We start from the raw sequence: 19031 nt of genomic DNA, 5'->3' as shown, positions 1-19031 counted from the left end.
CGCCTTAACCAGAAAGGCAGTAAAAGCAAGGTTTTGTTCGAAACCTCGAACACGACATCATTATTCATGCTAAAGCAATACAACCTTTGCGAACATGAATGACATATCAAAGGAAAAAATTCATGAAATCCAAAAAGGGGCAAAAAACCTTATTATATATATATATATATATATATATATATATATATATATATATATTAAAGCAATCGTTCTACAAAGACCAGATCAGCCAAATACAAAAGCCTAAGGGTTATTCTCACTCCGAGTTCAAAATATCACTCTTACTCGACTACTAAGCTTAAGAGCTACTGCAACTCGAGTTCAAATAAATTCTCACTCGGGGACTGTTCTTCGGGCCTAAAGGCCACCTGATTTCGAGTTCGAGATAACATCCTCAAAGATTACTTTATTCCGAGTCCAAATAAATAATCTCACTCGGTTCTAATTTATCGGAAACTGCCTTAGGACAAGTTTGAATGTCAGACTTAAGACCGTTGGATACAAACATATAACTTTGTACTAAGGTACTTTGACACTTTCATAAAATAACTAAAGAACAACGGATTCGGGAACCATGGAAAGGAAAATGTTTTTATATATGAAAGTTTTTCTTACAAGGGCCACATGGCCCGATCAAAAATTCTTTACAAAGGCCGATCAGCCTCAAAGCAGAAACAAAAATTACTAGGCCTAAGCAGCATGATCATTATCAGAGGAAGCTTCTTCACCCTCGGAATCTTCTCCACCAGATTCGCTCACATTCTCGGAATTCTCGTCGGGAAATGCTAGCTTCCGAGCCTTTGCTTCCTCAACCTTGGATCTCGAGTTCGGCATATATGTTAAAACTCTAGGCAATGACCCCCTTGAGAGCCTCCCTTCGAGCCTGCCACTTCGAATGATCTACCATGCCCTTGGCCTGCTCAAGGGTGGCTTCGGCGTCTACTTTGTATTGGGCCGTAGTAGCCCGGGCCTTAGTATTGGCCGCGACCAATTTAGATCTGGCAACCTTGAGGTCTTTGGCCAAACTAGATAAATTAGACTCGAGTTCCTCGGCCTTCTTCGCCTGAACCGAGGCATTCTCCCTTACATACCGAAGCTGCGACTTGGCCGAATCCAGCTTTGCTTGAAAGGTTTCCTTTTGTGCAGCCAAAATGTCCATACACCCCTTGAACTTGTCGGCTTCGGCTCGCACTTTATCTATTTACTCTTAGAGGCCCTTGATCTGTTTGAGCCTCTGTCGAACCTGCAGAATGGGATTGTTAGTTGTTATCTCTGACTCATCCTCACTATCATAAAGAACTTGGAATACCTGTTTGGCCATCTTTTCATGCGCATCTAGAGCCTCTACCAGGTCTACCTAAAGCTTCTCACTGAGAAGCTTGTAAGTATTGCATTTCTCAGTGAGGCCCTGAACTTCGACCTTGCGTTCCTCTTGGATTCAAAGAAAGGCCTCATGATGCAACATCGAAGCCTATGAGAAAGGAAGAAAATGTTAGAGATATTTACAATTCAAAGTCATAAAAAGATAATGGACCTTGAACTTACCCGATTCAGAGCGTGCTGGGCCTATTCAACAAGCAAGCAACATCCACTGCATCTATTTTGGCTTGGTCTACCTTGGTGACCAAACATCGAAGATACCTAGCCACCCCTACAGGGGCAGAGAAAACTTGAGTATCTTCTGGGATCGAGATGATAAGAGGCCGCTTGTGGTCGGGGTTGACGTTGGGAGTTAGAAATTAATTGGTCAGTTTAAAGCTCGAGGAAGCCTTGTTCGAGCTCTTCTTCGGTATGTCTAAGTCTCCCATATCGGTGACGTCTTCCACTTTAGCAAAATAGTCGCCGAAAAGGTCTTCTGCTCCGTGGACCTCTTCGTTGGAGCGAGCCTCCATCGCCTGAGTGTCTCTTCTTTAGCAGAGGGGGGCCTGATTAGCACATCCTTCCCGAGGCCTACAAAATGGAAATGAGGACTAAATACAATAGCAAAACCCGAATGAAAACCTTTCTAAGAAAAGAAGATTACCATGGTTACGAGCCTCCCATTGGCCCCTTGACAACTCCATCCAAGCACGCTCGAAATAAGTTTTTTGTGACACCAATCCCTCGACCCATTACCTCAGGTCGGGGATCACTTCCGGCACAATAGCCACAGCTGCAACACAAAAAACTTAGATAAGAGGAAGGCAAGAAGTAAAGCGACAAACTAAATATTCAAATGCAAAGCAATACTTACGTTTCATGTTCCACTTTTTAGGGAACGACATATCTTCGACAGGGATTAGATCCGAAGTCTTTATTTGAACAAACTGCCCATCCAACCTCAGTCTCGAGTCTCGTCTATGCTCGAGAATGGGGGTTTAGTGGCTCGGCAATAAAGCTTGATCATGCCTGCACGATAAAGCCAGGGGCCGTAGATGCGCATGAGGTGATTGAGGGTAAAAGGATGCGCCTCGATCTTGCTTACAAAGAATCGAAGGGGGATCATGATCCTCCAAAACGACAGGTGGATTTGGCCAGAGTGACATCGTACCTCTTGCAAAAGGCAACGATGATAGGGTCTAAGGGACTTATCATGAAGGGGTAGGTGACAGTCAGATACCCCTCCATGTGAGTTGTGATGGATTCCTCAGGGCTAGGCACTACTACGTCCTTGCCTACCCAGTTGCACTCCTCCTTCACCTTCTCGAGGAAACTTTCGGTAATGGTACACATGTACCTCAACATGGGTTCACATCGACCCGGTGTCGAGGGTGTATTCTCCACCTTGAAATCAGCAGCGGTAGCACACTTCGTTGGAACGAAGTCTGCAAGAGGATGTTCCGCCGCGGCCGCGGCGCCATCAGGCTTTGATAAAGAAGCGGTCTCCTTACGAGGGACAATTTTAGAGGTCTTAGCCATTTTTGTGAACAAGGAAGAAGAAAGATTAGGATATTAAGTGTTTTAAAAAAGAGTTTAGCAATGAAACTTGAATATTTGCAGATGAAGAACTTGAAGGATGCAAAGAACTTTGAAGATTAGAGCAGAGATTAAAAATAAAGTTTGAAAGAGTGGAAAAGAGGCCTATTTATGGGTTTCACGACGACGGTTCAAAGTTGCTAGTGGCCGACCGGCAACTGACGTGCCTGAAATGCTTGGGAAATTGAATCGATGAGATGTTTTGGTCACCTCTGTCGCTTGCGTCACAATGCTTACGTCATGGTAAACCAAGGTCCGGTTCGAAAACTCAATTCGTTTCTTGTCGTTACATTCCAAAAAACGAGGGGACTATATGTATACGGTTAAAACTGAGCCCACCCAGTTTTACTGATTAACCAAGATCAGGGGGATGGATTGAGTAGAGCCGTCAAAATTGGCTTGGCTCGTGAGGCTAGCCCAACCCAGTCCACTCTTTGGGTAGGGCTAGTTTGAGATTTTTTTAGCCCATTTAAAATTGAGGCTTATAAGCCCGACCCAAGTTAGCTAGAGTGGGCTAGGTTGAGATTTTTTTAGCCCATTTAAAATTAAGGCTTATAAGCCCAGCCCAAGTTAGCTCGCTGGCCCTTGAGACTTGACCGAGTCTGGGCATGGGCTGGTCCATGGGCCAAAAATTAATTAAATTTAAATTTAAATATTTAGAAAAGTAAAATTAAAAAAATATTAAATATAATCCCCATTTCCATCCTTAGATTTCTCATTTTACCTTTTCATATCAACTCGAATTTATATTTTTGATATGCATGTAGTAGTCAAGATTAGTTTTTCTTTTGCTTAATTAACAACGAACTAGGAAAGTTTTAAGTGGCCATCAATAATTTTTTCAAAAAGAAAATATTACTTTAAGTGGCCAATGATCAGTTTGGTTACTTTAACATATTATTAATTATTAAATTTCTCTTCTGTATAGAAAAAATCAAGTTTTAATAACCAAAGAAAATTAACAACACTAGCAAATTTCATTAATTTTAAAATTTTATGGACTATAATGGTGAAATCAATAAATAATGTTAAACCTAAATTAAAAAACCTTAACATATAAATTTATTGAAGCAATTCCTGAACCTAGGGAAAGTGAAAGAAAAGTACTAAAAATATTTATGTAACGTTAAAAAAAGAAGAGCTAGAGATATAGAGAATTTGCATTTCAATTACGAGATTCCTTGTCAAATATCAAGATTCATGTACACTCTAAATAAAGAAAAGTCGTTCATATGATTAAAAGATTATGCCACGGAAAAATATCTAAAGATTTGAAAAAAAAATTCTAAAAAATTGAAGGGCCAGCTCGCGACCCTCTTAGGACTGGGCTGGCCATTTAAGGCTCGTATAGATGGAGGGCCGGCCCGCCCTAGCCCACCAAATTTAAAAGCTCACGAGGCTTGGGCTGGGTTGGGTTGGGCTAGCACGTTTTGACAGCTCTAGGATTGAGGATCGATCCCATAGCATATCAGACCGAGACGCGAGGATAAGGTATCGAGTTCGGGTTACGAAGTACCTGTCGAGATCGAGACCAGTAATGATCGAGATCGAACTGGATAGACATCGAACAAGACCATAGATAGCATTGCGAGCACATGATTTTTGCCCTATATATGAATTACTCCCCTAAATTCAAAACAAAATACTAACTTCTTTTCGTTATTTGCAATTTTTGAGGATTTTGTGACATTTTCTAACAATTGTTTGCATTTGTCCGTGCATTTTAATTTTGTTTAATTAATGAAAATATAAAAATATGTTGCATTTGCATTTAGGATTTAATTTTACATCTTTTTAGATTAATTAGCAAATTAGTTGTTTTATAAAAGTGGAAAATCACAAAAAATAACTTATTTTTGCACTTTTTAATTTTAGTTTTGATTTTTGGTAATCTTTCCTTTAATTATGATTTTTATTATTATTTAGAGTTAATTATTTGAATTTGGTCGGACAATTTGATTTGAGGATTAATGTAGGTGTTATTTTTAATTTTTGGGAAAGGAAAAGAATTTTGAAATTAAAAAGAAAAAGAAAAAAAGGGATTTCAAAACAAGACAATTCAAGCTTGGGCCCATTAATTGAATTCTCCTCAGGCCCACGCCCATTGACCCAGCAAAATTAGCCCAGAACCCGTCCTCAACCCGGTCCGGTCACCCCTTCATCCAAAACGACGTCGTTTCGTTATCCGTCGATCTCGACCATCGAAGTTAGTTGATGTGACGGTTCAGAAGCGGGGAGGTATTAATATATATATGTCCAAACCCTATCCTACCCCCCTCATCTCGCCTCTTTCAACTCCCACCTCAGAGACCTCTCGGAAACCCTACCCGCCGCCCCTATTCTCCACCGTTTGTCGCCGGCGGTGCTGTTCTCATACCGCCCCAAACTAACACCCTACAACCCCCATGACCCCCTCATACCAAATCCACAACTACTTTCCTTCAAATCTATCGGGAGCTCCGCGAATCTGGAATCCGAGTTCAACCCCCAAAAAGTTTAAAGTCATTTTTCACATGCACATTCGGGGAGCGCTATTCTTTCAAACTCTGAGGTTTGGACTCAGCGAAACTGATGTCGTTCAGTTGTTCTTGACAAAGAACAAGGGATCTACATAAGTTTGGCTAAGTTCTTTATCCCCTTCCGGTTTCGAGGTTCGATTTGGTGAGTCCCTTTCCATCTCCGGTTTCCTTTCTGTCATCCTCATCTTTCCCTTTCTTAAAACTAGTTTTCTTATAATAATTTGGTTGAAAATTCAATTCATCTTCTGAGTCCAAGTTTGTTCTTCCGTTCGTTATTTTTCTCTTTTCTATCTCTCTTTCTTCGTGAATTCCATTTTTTTTGACATTTTTAGTTTGTTAAACAGGTTAAGTTTCTGGTTTGTTAAATCACTTAATAAGGTCTTAATTTAGTTGATTTCCTGTTAATTAGCACATTCATCTTTGTATTTGCTTGATTGCATTTTAAAGAAGGGGTTCCGGATTTTCTTGTAGGGAAATTTTGGTCAGTCTTTCGAGTTGGGAATCCCTGATGGATTTTAATTGGACTCCGAAAATCAGAAAGCCCAAGTGGGGATCTAGTTTGGGTTTGCAGACCCCTACCAATTTGAGTCGGGTCAGTGTGACCTATACTTGGGTTGGAGGGGTAATTTTCAGAGGTTTAAAGGGTAGTTTGGGTAATATAGGTAGTGGAATCTTATATAACTGAACTAGGAAGCTTCCTAGAAGCTGGGGTGGGGGCTATTTTGAAATTCTGAGGTTTACACTAGGGATTTCTAAGCTAAAATGAAAATTTTAGAAGGTTTTAAGTGCAATGTTGAACTCTTTAAGGCTGCCCTACTTGTCTTGCCTATAAAGGCAGCTTTTCTTCCCTTTCAAGGCAGAGTTTTTTGAGAGCTGGAAATCCAGAAAATACAGAAGCTGCATAAATTTTACTACTTTCATAGACTTCAAAAAAAAAGTTCTGAGAGAAAAAAAACAAAGGGCTGAAAACTTTAGAATAACACTGTTTCATTGATTTCTTTTGGTGATTTTTGAGGTTTTCTTGGTGCTAAGTCAATTTTCTGATCAGTTGGTTTTAAGATGGGTTAAAGTCGAGTTGTCTTGAGGTCTGTTGGTCCATCGAGTGACTGAAATTAGTGTTTGGATTATTGTATCTTTTCTGCTGGTTCAAACTTGGCTCAGAGCTGGTTTTCTTTGGTTATTTCTGGGCTAACTCCATTGTTGTTGTTGTTCTACTGCTGAACCATCAATTTCTGTTTTGTTTTGAAATCCAGGTACCCCTTGGAACTATATACAACATGTGCAATGCAAACTTGTGTTAGAGTGTGAAATACCATGGATACAAGTTATATTTTGGGCCTACTCTTCTATTTCATTCATTTCTGTAATGTCCTGGATATAATCTTATACTCTGCCTAGTAGAGCAGCCCTTCCTCCCCTCTCTTATGTTGTTAATGTCTTGCAAAATTCGTGTGTGTGCTCGTTAATTTAATTCTAGGAATGTACAAGCATGGGGATGGTTTAAGTTGAGTTGAAGTTCAATCATATAGCTTGCAAGTTATTGAATTTTTGTTTTGACATGTGAGCCATGGAATTACTATAATAAAAGTTCAGGCTCATGCTAAGCATGTTTGTTTCATATCTGTCAAGGATCAATGTCATTTTGGGGTTGGTTTGAATTTATTTGATTAACATGGATGTGCAAGAAAGCAGAATTGTCTAATGGGGTTCAACATGATTATAGGATGATTACATAGTTCCGAGTTTTTTTTTCAAAAGTTATTTGTTATGTCCTTTTGAAACGATTAAGTTCAGAAGCCAAATGGATATCATGGTCATTTTGAATCAGATTTAGTCTATTTTATTTTATTTGGGATCAATTTGGAGCCATCTAGTCCCTTGCTTGTGCGCTGATTATGTGGCTATAGGGATTCGATCTTGAGTCCCTGTTTGCCGTTGTACCCTGTTGCAAAATTGGGCCTTCTTTTGGGCCCAGCTTAATTCCTTTAGAAATCAGGGAATTGGTAGCCCTTGCAACATGGTGTTAGGCTCTATTTGAGCCTATATTTAAGATGGGGACTAGACCCACGTCAACACTGCAAATAACTCTGATGTTCTGCATGCACGGAGACTCGATCCTTCGCCTATTTTCCCTGTGTTCATGATCTGGGTCTCTGTTGGGCCAATTGCTCATGTAGAATCATCATAAGCAGGTCTGCCTTTTAATGGGGCCCGACACGGATTTAGGCCTCCTTCAACGTCAATCATATTTAGTTCGAATTCATTATCAACCTATTGGTTACTAGAACTCAGTTTAAACATTTAATTGAAAGTAGAAAAATAGGAATCCTCTTAGCCTTGTTAAGTAATCAATTAAGTCCATTTATTAGATTGGAGGTGAGCCATATAAGACAACGCCAATAGTTTATGGCCCTCCGAGTTTGATTTAAGTTCTTCTTTTTAATCCGGAATTGAGATGCGCCATGCCGAACAAGACGACAATTGCATGGCCCTCATTTAATTATTGCTTTAATCTTTAGAATTCGAGGCGTGTCATATAACAAATTTTCTATAGCCCTCGCAAAGTTAAAACGCGTAGTTGCTTTAGGCGCGTTATTTTAATAATATTACCTTCCTAAATTCGGGTGTGTATTTCATGTAACCCAAATCCGAATCTTAATAACGTTGAATAAAATGTGTCTCGGATTGCGGGTGCATTTCATGTGACGCGATTCAAAGACATGCTTTAGACGACGTTAAATCTTCTTTAAAATAAATAAAAGCGGTTTTGAAGTAAAAATGCATATAGGTTCAAAATATTTTAAAATCAGATAATTATGCTAATAATAACAGTTGAGAGACCGTGCTAGAACCACGAAACTCGGGAATACCTAACACCTTCTCCCGAGTTAACAGAATTCCTTACCCGGATTTCTGGTTCGCGGACTGTGATACAGAGTCATTCTTTCCTTGATTCGGGATTTGAACCGGTGACTTGGGACACCATAAATTATCCCAAGTGGTGACTCTGAATTTAATAAATAAATAATCCCGTTCCGATTGTCACTTTACGTTGGAAAAAAAACTCCCTATATGCCCCTTTCGGGGTGTAGGTAAAAATGGGGTGTGACAAGCATAATAACGGAAAGGCGAGATATCCGTGATTGATCAAGGATCATGGCGGAAATCTCGGAACAGATCAAATCAAGGACGATTGTTTAGCGAATAATGAGATTTCCTTATGTAATTAGAATTATACCGTAAATAGGATTCCTCTATTATATAAAGATGGTCTTAACCATTTGTAATGAACTTACATTCTCGCATATCAAAGCAATACAATATTCCTTTTCTCTTATGCTCTCTTGTTCATCAATTTATTTCATAACTCTATTCTCACTCACTCGGTTCGAGGGCGACCTAGCTCGATGGCTGAATTGTAGTTTGCTTTACTTTGCTGTTAACCACTATTAATCATCATATTTATTGGTGGTAGGTGAAATTACGTATCATTAAAATCATTTATAAGTTTACTTGTTATGCGATTTCAAGGGTAAACATAATACTATCAATCAAACACTATATTAATTATGTGAAATTTATTTTTTCTTATATAACCTGCCAAAAAGGATGTATCTCATTTACTTTCTAAAATTCCTCCAACCAATATTGCGTCATTTTATATGGGTATTGATCCTCACATTAATTTTGCTAACTAGTTTAACAGAAAAATAAAATACGTGAAACACATTGGACGTTTGAGCTTTACAAATACTGGCTTATAATCTCAGCATGAACCCATCAAATGTATTGGGTTAAAATATTCGGGCTCGGATTAACCATCCAGCATTCCAGCCTATCAATTTTTCTTCCAAAACTCTCCTCCTGGCACCAGCTGTTGAATCATTTTTTGGGCACCGAATTGTCTCCCTCGTCCGCTCAACGTTCGTCATCTGATCTATAATTCTACATTCTCTCTACGCAAGATCTAGGTTTTCATCTGAGGAAGATTTTTCGATCTCGCAATTCTAGGGTTTGTGAGATCTTCAAGCAGAGATCTAATCGAATTTTGAATGCGCATGTGAGATTTTATGTGTCTACAGTTTTGATTTTGGATCTACAGCTTATTGTTTGCGATTGCTTGTGTTAGTATATTGATACCGTTAATTTTCGGAGATTATTGAAAATGCCTGTGAAAGTAGCGAGTGCGTCAATACGGGATCGGACTCAGGAGTTTCAGAGTATAGCGGAGAGATTAAAGAAGTCATTTTCGTCCGTACAGAATGGGCCGGTTAGCAGCAGTACAAATAGTGGTGGTTCTAGATCGGAGGAACAGAGGTCCACTGTTGCTATGCAATCGGAGTTTAATAAACGTGCCTCGAAAATTGGTTTCGGAATACATCAAACCTCGCAGAAGCTTGCAAAGCTAGCGAAATGTAAGTCTATTTGTCTCACTAAAGCTTTTTAATATGCTATTTTGTTTTGTAGAGGAAGAAATTTGCAATTATAATATGTTTTAGTATATTTCGCATTTACGTTTTGAATATTTAACTTGTATTAAAAATTTATTCGATGTGGCATTTTATGTGTGATCTTGTTCACACTGCGGGTCCAAGCCCGGATATGTGCTGAGACCAAACTAAAATTAGTCAATATATCATTAGCGAACTCCTTGGTGAGTGGAGTTAATGGGTGCCAGTATTGGTGGGACATAACAGGTATCCGGTGGAATAGTCGAGGTGCATTCAGGCTTGCCAAAGATATCATCAGCTGACTCCAACTAGCTTGATATTGAGGTGTAACTTTTGTAGTAGTTACTTGTTGTATGTTCCATTTAGTTCTTGGCTATCTTTATAAGTAGCAAACAATTTGGAAGTGGAAGAATATTTCTACACTCCGTTTGTCCCATTTTACATGACTCACTTACTATCTGTATAATCCTTCCATTTTTTAAATATTTTATATTTATATTTTGAAGTAGTTAGTAATTGCAATTTTGTTTAATTCTTTAATAGGTAAATTGTAATTCGAGAAAATGGAGATATCTGAGATTAACTCGAAGATTAGTGATTTTGTGTGTGGTACTTCAGCAATATAGTTGGGAGACAGATTATTAAATTTTTTACTCTAGCAAGCATGAGAGTCATCCCACTACCGTGGGGAACTATAAACTCACGTATGTTGGTGACAGATTATTAACATTTTTACTCTAGCAAGCATGAGAGTCATCCCACTATTGGGAGGAAACATAAACTCACGCGTAACCACACTGCTAAGAAATATAGAATTATGTAGACAAATTTATTTACTATTGTTATTGGAGCACCAAGGCTCTTGAGTGACTTCTTTCGTTTGGTGTGTGCATTGTGGTCACTGTCTGGTAATTTCCAGAATTTGTTGCTTACTATGCACTTAAATCTTATTTTCTCAAACTCTTATGTGAATTATTATTTTTATAGATCTCATCATACTGGCAGTTTGCTACCCTTTACAAAATTAAATTATGACATACGCATTGAGCGTGACTTAAGCGCTTGTTAATCCTTATGCTGTGGTTGCATTTGTCGCTCTTGAAAGTTAGAGCTATTGTTTGAGTTTTGAATTGTGATATGAAGGAAATGCTGATGATTCTGTGGGTTATATAATCTAAATTCAGCTGATGTGAGCTGAATTTTAGCATTTTGAGTGTTATTGTGCATCCAATGAACTTGATGGCTGATAGTTGTAGCACATATAGTTTTTCTCCATTAGGCTTCACGGCCTTAAATTCTTTTTTGAGGTGTTACTTTACCATCCGAAAAGATTTTAAGGCCATGAAGCCCAATAAAGAAGAATTATCCCAACAGAGGCAAAAAACACTAGGTAATTTCTTCTCGTCCGCCTAAGTCTTGGTGGGTAGAGCTGTCCGGTACTTGTGCTGGTGGGAGTAGCAGATACTCCAGTCTAGATGCACGTACGTTGGCCCAGGCACTGCTTGGTATATCTTCTATTTTTTGTACTTTTGGGAAAACCAGTGAAGTGTTTTCCCATAGGAAAAGCTTTTCTGCCAAATTGAGACCTACAGAACTTGCCGGATTTTGAAGTTAGCTGTCTCTTCTAATATGAATATTCATTGTTCTTATGGTGTTTTGAAGTTGATCATTCTTGTTCTGTTTGGGGTTGACTACTACCCTAATGGTTCTGACTTCTTAACTCTCTCTTACTTCTTGGGTTTTCTTTTTAGCCATTTCAGTATCTTTTGACTATTTGGTTAAATCTTATACCTTCTCATTCAGAAACAAGATTCACATGTACTTTTATTTGGAATTTCTGTGCTTTAAGACATTCCTTTTGCCTTTTGAAGTTACCAGGTCAGCAATTTGGGCTTACTAGACTCTGCAGTTCCCTTAGATGCCCCAGTTATGGTCTCCCTTTGCGTTTTCTCTTACCATGGGTTCTTGGGGCAGTTCAGTTTGTTTGTTTGGTGTCTAATGGATTTAAGCCCCTAAATCTTCCGTAAAAGGAAAAAGAGTTGCAAACTTGGGCAACTGACCTTTTTTATGGATGCCAGGGAGAATTTGTGGAATGAATTGCTAAATTAACCATTTCCTCAGGTCTTACAAGCACCACAGCTATTTTTCTTGTCCAAGATAATGTTTTTAGTGGTGCAGTCCCTCCACATCATCAAAATAAATGCAGTCCCTCCCTGGGCTTCATTCTCAAACTATAATAGAGAAGATGCAGACTGCAGACACTAGATGTTAATCCTCGTATTTTACGTATTATGTGGTTATACCGGGGCCTTAGCTCTTTGACACCTGTTTGTGCTGCGAGTAATTATCGGGGCCAAGATTTTTGATATAATTTAACAATATTGCACCTATGAGTGTCTCATTTTGTAAGGAACATATCTCTAGTGTTCTTTCTAAAAAAAGAACAGGAACATATGTCTAGTGTCATTGTGGAGGAGATTGAGAAAGGAAGTATGTAGCTGCAAACCGACATTGATCTCCAAAATAGTTGAACTTGTAATGTATTTGATGAGCTTATAGATACACTGTACCAGATTGCTGAAACTGCAAACAGAGTCTATCAGTGAATCAGACAGAAAGGATGATGTAGCAGCTATCATAGTAAACTTGACATGGAAAAATAGTATCAGCAATGACACTGCCATGAAAACACATAGATGAGAAGTTATGAGAATAATCATGATATTAAGCCTTGAAAATAAAAATGAAATCGCTATGATTGCAAATAAACTCTAGAAGGTTACTTTTGAGATGATATTTTCAGATGAAACCAATCTTCTCCTTTCTATTGGACACCATCATCCTACAAATTTTGGCATCTGATTTTCCCCCTTTCCTCTTTAGTATTTTCATTTGTACTTGTGAAAAATATATTTTCGTGGAGAACAAAAGAGAACTTGGTAAAAAATTATTTCCATTTGTATACTTCTAATACCGAGAAAACAAATGCATGGATCAAATAGGTTGTGTTTCTCTTCCAAGGTAATTGATTTAGATTGCAGGCTTGAGAAATGCTGATTTATCCAAAAGTGGTAATGTTTTACTATGTCTCATTGCAGTGGCAAAAAGGACTTCTGTTTTTGATGATCCGACTACAGAAATTCAGGAGCTTACTGCAGTTATCAAGCAAGATATTACAGCACTTAACTCTGCTGTAGTAGATCTTCAGCTTCACTCTAATGCTCGTAATGAAAGTGGTAATCGTGATACCACTAGTCACTCGACGACTGTTGTAGATGACTTGAAGAACAGACTGATGACTGCCACAAAGGAGTTCAAAGAAGTACTCACCATGCGGACAGAGGTTAGACCAGATGCTGGTTATATCTTCCTTGTTAGCCTACTTCTAAAAAGAAGAGAAAATCTTCCTTGTTAGCCTACTTCTAAAAAGGAGAGGAAAATCTTCCTTGTTAGCCTCTTTTCTTACTCAAATATATCTTTTGTGAGTCTGTAGTAAGCGAATGCTTCTGTTTACTATTTTTTTTGTGGTTATTATGTTTTGCCCTCCACTTGTGGGACTACACTGGTATGTTGATGTTGTTGTATTATGTTTTGCCCTGCAACTGTTTTATCGTTAACAGTAGAAAAATATACTTAATCATGGTCATCTGCATTTTCTTGTATTTTTGTTTCCAGAATATGAAGGTTCATGAGAACAGAAGGCAGTTGTTTTCTTCGTCGGCTTCCAAAGAAGCTTCAAATCCATTTGTGCGCCAGCGTCCTCTAGCTTCACGGAATACTGCTAGTACATCAGCCAGCCCTCCTCCTTGGGCTAATGGTTCGACTTCATCTCAGCTATTTCCAAGGTGAGGATGAATTTACACTGTGTTAGTAGTTCTCGCCCACAGGCCCGCTATCAGTGAGTAGATGCTTGGTTAGCACCCATGAGGTTTACATATTTCTTTTGTAATTTTGGTAACGTCTTGCTTGCTATATTTTTAATGCTATGGTTTTAACTTATTGAAAAGAAAAGAAGTGCTAAGGAGTTTGTTGTCTCTCTAACTTTTGCTTTTGGCAATCTTGACATGTTTCCAAAATCACTGATTTACCTGTATTGATGCCATAAAGTAATTACAACTGATTCATGAATTAAAGGTTGAAAGAGAGGAGATACCTCTTCCTCTCATGGGAATAACCTTCTCTTCAGTCTATGGTCTATCTATCTTCCTTCTTTTACTACCAAAAATTCAGCTTCTCCAAACATGGTTTATGATAATCCTATGTATCTTTATTTTATCATATTCATCTAATCCATTACTACACACAACTTTAACTTGACCCCTTTTCTTCTATGGAACCTCTATTCTTGAATTGGTGAAATTTAATAAGACATGCAACCTCGTCTAGATTAATGCTATATGCTAATGGTTCTTCCAGGGTTAGAAAACCTAAATTTATAGAATATTGGAATAAGATGGGTCTAAATGGAGCTAAATGGATAGTGAGAATTCATATAGCTGGCTCCTACTACCTTGGGTTGAGGTTTAGTTGTTGTAAAGTCACGTGGTCATGCACTTTGGATATTAGTTTTTCTTCTGTAAGTTAAATTGTGTTATTAATGTTAGGATAACTCCCTTATATAAGCGTTATACCAAAAGTAGAAAATCTACATCAAAACATGATTCTTTACAAAAGACACCCAATCATCTATACAAATAGGAACCTCATGGGTGCACCAAAAAGAAATCAGACACAAGAGGCTATTCCTCAAATGTACATAATCATTTTCAGTCCCTTCATTATCATTTGTATATTGGCATTGCTTTCTACTTTCTTTTCCATCAGTAATAACCATCTGATTTTTCTTAACCTATTTAAAAAAAAAAATCTGAAAAATTAACTTGGATAAACCAGATTCTGTTCTGCATCTGTTTTCGCTATTAGCTTTGGGTTTTATAAGTATCAATGAGTTTTGCCTCTTAATTCTCTCTGGTAGGACGCAAGGGGTTGGAGACACCCAGCCATTGTTGCAGCAGCAGCAGCAACAACAGCAGCAGCAGCAGCAGCAGCAGCTAGTTCCGCTGCAAGACAGCTACATGCAGAGTAGAGCAGAAGCTCTTCAAAATGTTGAGTCTACTATCCATGAGCTGGGCAGCATTTTTAATCAGCTTGCTACCTTGGTTTCTCAGCAAGGAGAGGTTGCAATCAGGTATTTATACCAATTGTTGTAGCACTTGAAAAAAATAAAATTATGTATGAGAATTTAACAACAATAAATAACAGTAATAAAAGTATGTAGGAGAGCGCAATGATTTGCATTTTGTGTAGTTAGCTTAGTACAACGAGTTGACATCAATCTAGTCTCCTAATAGTAAAGTTCAATATTTGATGACAAGTAATGGATTTTTTGTTTGTTACCATTATTTTGATAAAAGAATCACTGGATTTAGACTTATAATAATAAAAAAGGATGTAAGAGATTTGAGTGCTTGCATTTTGTGTAGTTATCTTAGTACAACCAGTTGACAACAATGTAGTCTCCTAGTGGTAAAGTTTAACATTTGATGACTAGTGATGGATTTTTTGTTTGTTATTATTTTGATAAACTAATCATTAGATTTGGACTTCGCAATCTGATCAGATGCCCCCCTCCCCCCCCCCCCTTTTCCTGCTCTGTCATGAGCTTGCAAATCACAATACTAAGTACTAACTGATCCTGAATGCAAAGGCCGTGTATAGAAGGTATTGAACTAGCTAATAAGATTTCAGTATGATCTCACTTGAAAGGCAAATGGAACTAGTGGAAGTTACCTTTTTCCCATTTGTCAACTATACTTTTAACAGTATCACTTTCTGAAAAATGTTGACCTTCTATTTTATATGGTATATGTTGATTTTTAACCTTGACATGAACTTCCGGACTGAAAACATTGGGATCCAATTTGGGATCATTTCATGCATCTGCCAGTTATAAGGATTTAGAAGTCTATGTTTTTTAGATTATTGCATAAATAGGTTTCAGGGAAATGGGTCAATTCTTCTCGATTCTTAAAAAAATAAAAATTGCTAGTCCTTCCTGTTTGTTTGACACTTGAGTCGGTAAGGGGAGCAAATCTGTGGGATTGACAAATCTTATCCAAATTTGTAGGTTTATTTTATCAAAGGGAATGACATGCCATTGTTGTAATGTAAATTGCATGCTAAATTGAACTTTTTAAAATTTTAAGGGTCACTAATATAAGATGCATATTTTTTTAAATGACGGTGGTGTCTGGGCCAGCTTACCCGCACCTCGACTATCCACCGGGTATTTGCTACCTCAATGTGATGCATGTACACTCAATGAACCCCACCATCTCATTTTATGTCATATCTTTGTAATGTGATGTGTAGTGTAATATTTGGCGCACTTGTTTTTTTTACAAGTATATCTTTGTACATTATTGATATATCTGAATTCATATTTGCCTGAGATGTGATAAATGATCTTCAATATGATGTTTGTGCTATCAGCAGGATTTACTGCTTTATCCATGGTTAGAGAAAAATCTAGAAGCAGATGAAGTTTCTTATACTTTGGGTTATCTGCATTTAAAAATCTTGTAAAATGTTGCCTTCCACTTAATTAAAGTTTGTTGCTTCTCTTGCTGTCACTCTTTATTGTGGAAAACCTTGTACGACCTGATTGTTGATGTATAACTGGTATTCACAATAAATTCTCCTCATATATGATTTTGGCCAAGATACAGTGGGGGTGAGTAATACATTCTTTTAAGAAGAAAGTAATAACTTGGTTTCCACACAGGATTGATGAGAACATGGATGACACACTAGCAAATGTCGAAGGGGCACAAGGGGCTCTGCTCAAGTACCTCAACAGCATCTCATCAAATAGGTGGCTAATGATTAAGATATTCTTTGTGTTGATTTTCTTCCTTATGATTTTCCTATTTTTTGTGGCATAGTGAAGTACGTAACGTTCGACACAGCGTGATGTAGAAAGATAATAATCCTGTATTTTAGATAAGTTGCTTCGCTCCCTTGTTACCTTGTCCGTTGTCAAGCTCGGATTTGATACCATCGCCATTGAGAGGTACTTTTCCAGCCTTGTATTCCATCAGATATGGCGTATTGTAGTTAACCTATGAGCTTATTGAGACTGGCACTTCTTTTTTTGTGACTGCTTCAAGTGTATGAAAGCTGTCACGTTGGGTTACCAGTACAAGGGAAAATTATCCCTGTATGAAAAGTATGCTATTATTTTATACTCTTTTTGGTTACCATTTGAATTCAGTATTGTTAGTAGTTAGTACATGTATTATTTTATTCAAGAGTTATTGAATTTTCTTATCCTACATTGAGATAACAATACAATGATTAGCTATAGGGGTGTCAAAACCATTTCAAGAACCGATCGAACCGAATCAAGTTTTAGGTTATTTTTCAGAGGTTTTGATATGAGCCATATAATTATTGTTGATTTTTATTTTCATATAAAAGCCAAAAAAAGACTGAACCAGACGGATTCAATGATGTGTAAAAATATTACGCGGGATAATTAAACATCTAACATCACTGTATTGAGCCTGGAGTATCAACACTTAAATGATCATATAAATCTACCAATTTAAGATAATTATTGAGTGCTCTTTGTAGTTTACTGTCTTTTTCATGCGTTCTTGCTGTTGCAAGCGAAGAAACCAGAGTGGGTATAATCTCACTATTTAGGACGTGCTACTAGTAAAATAGCAGAGATTTATTTCAAATGACAATTTATAACGCACAATTTAGAAAGTGCAATAATCAAGTACTCGTTGCTTTACATTTTATATCACACTAGTATATATATAAGATATAGATGGTAGTTTTTTATTTTGTATTATTTTCGTCTTTTATAGATATTTAAATTCAAAAATAATAACCAATAACTAATTATTACTAACTAAATAACTAATTATGCAATATGGCTTTTTTTAGGCCGCCACTTGGCTTATGGAGAGAGTTTTGTCCTCTCCTTTTAATAATAATATAGATATAGATTTTTATCGGTTCTAATAGTTTGACACGTTTCTATGCTTAGAAGTTCAGTTTTAACACTTCATTTTTCGTCAAAGACATACTACATATTATAGGAACGATGACAAGATATGTTCAATATCATAAGGCTCTAAAGTATCGATCTTTGAATCTGTTTTATAGCCTAATGCATGTGCTTGGAGTGTAACGGTGTGATCTAATGGCCGCAGATGCAAATTTTGGAGACTAGTACTCAAATTTCATTATTATGCATAAATTAATAGGTGATTTCTTCTCATCCGAAACTTTGATGGTCGGAGTTATCTTTTACTTGTGTTGATGCAAGATAGCAGATATTTGATTGAATAGTCGAGGTGTTCACAAACTAGCTTAGACATATCCACTTTAAAGAAAGATAACATGTAAAGTTATCCCATACATGATGGAAGCATACAAGTTGGTTCGGATACTATTATTATTTAATTTTTTTTTATAGAAAATATGGCATGTGTTGGAACATTTCCTTCCTTTCTTAAGCTCCGGCTCAAATGACGTGGTAAAAATGATTTAAAGGTTGTTGATTGGACAAGTGAAGCTTTCTTTAGTGGTTGAGCACCTTTACCATCAAACAGTAGGCTAATGCCTTAGAAGGTTTGAGTCACGCTGGAGGACAAATGGTAAGTAGTACGTTTTTGGTAAACAATGATGTTTCCATTTCTCATGACAAGCTCTTAAAAATTTGAATTGTACGTAAAATTATAACCTCTTTTAAAAAAGGCGAGATGGCCTAAATGCCACCTAAACTTGTACTTGTTTGTCATTCCAATATGTAAACTTAAATTTTTTCGTTTAAACAGTCCAACTCATATATTTGCTTAGTAATAAATTATTTTGACGGTTAACTATGTTTATATCGCAATAACACAATTGACGTGGCTAAAATGTGTGCAAATCTTGTTACTTAGGCGCGTGAATAAATTATTTTGATTAAAGAAAATACTAAAATAAGAATAAATTATAAATAATATAAAACAAAAAGAAGAAGAAAAATTTCTCCCCTGTTTCTTCGTTCCCTCACACATTCCGCTTTTACAATTACTTATTGGGCAGA

The 19031-nt window shown here is 37.3% G+C and overlaps 1 protein-coding gene across 1 annotated transcript; it reads left to right on the top strand.

Annotated features, from left to right (window-relative positions):
* Positions 1 to 9112: 9112 nt before the first annotated feature.
* On the top strand, positions 9113 to 17169 carry LOC104225632 (syntaxin-32). The gene is made up of 5 exons (XM_009777479.2): positions 9113 to 9889; positions 13024 to 13268; positions 13601 to 13770; positions 14901 to 15113; positions 16710 to 17169. Exons 1-5 carry the CDS (start codon positions 9640 to 9642, stop codon positions 16867 to 16869), a joined length of 1038 nt encoding a protein of 345 aa, XP_009775781.1. The 5' UTR covers positions 9113 to 9639; the 3' UTR covers positions 16870 to 17169.
* The last annotated feature ends 1862 nt before the right edge of the window (positions 17170 to 19031 follow it).

The sequence above is a fragment of the Nicotiana sylvestris genome, chromosome 8, assembly GCF_000393655.2.
Source record: "Nicotiana sylvestris chromosome 8, ASM39365v2, whole genome shotgun sequence".
In the NCBI taxonomy this organism is placed as follows: Eukaryota; Viridiplantae; Streptophyta; class Magnoliopsida; order Solanales; family Solanaceae; genus Nicotiana; species Nicotiana sylvestris.
This window is presented reverse-complemented; position numbering and strand designations above follow the sequence as displayed.

What these genes read in the sequence shown, in the direction of transcription:
- LOC104225632 (XM_009777479.2), top strand. Translation starts at nt 9,640, where the DNA reads ATGCCTGTGAAAGTAGCGAGTGCGTCAATACGGGATCGGACTCAGGAG. An exon ending in GCTTGCAAAGCTAGCGAAAT is followed by an intron (nt 9,890 to 13,023) that starts GTAAGTCTATTT and finishes GTCTCATTGCAG; the next exon opens with TGGCAAAAAGGACTTCTGTT. An exon ending in CAAGGAGAGGTTGCAATCAG is followed by an intron (nt 15,114 to 16,709) that starts GTATTTATACCA and finishes GTTTCCACACAG; the next exon opens with GATTGATGAGAACATGGATG.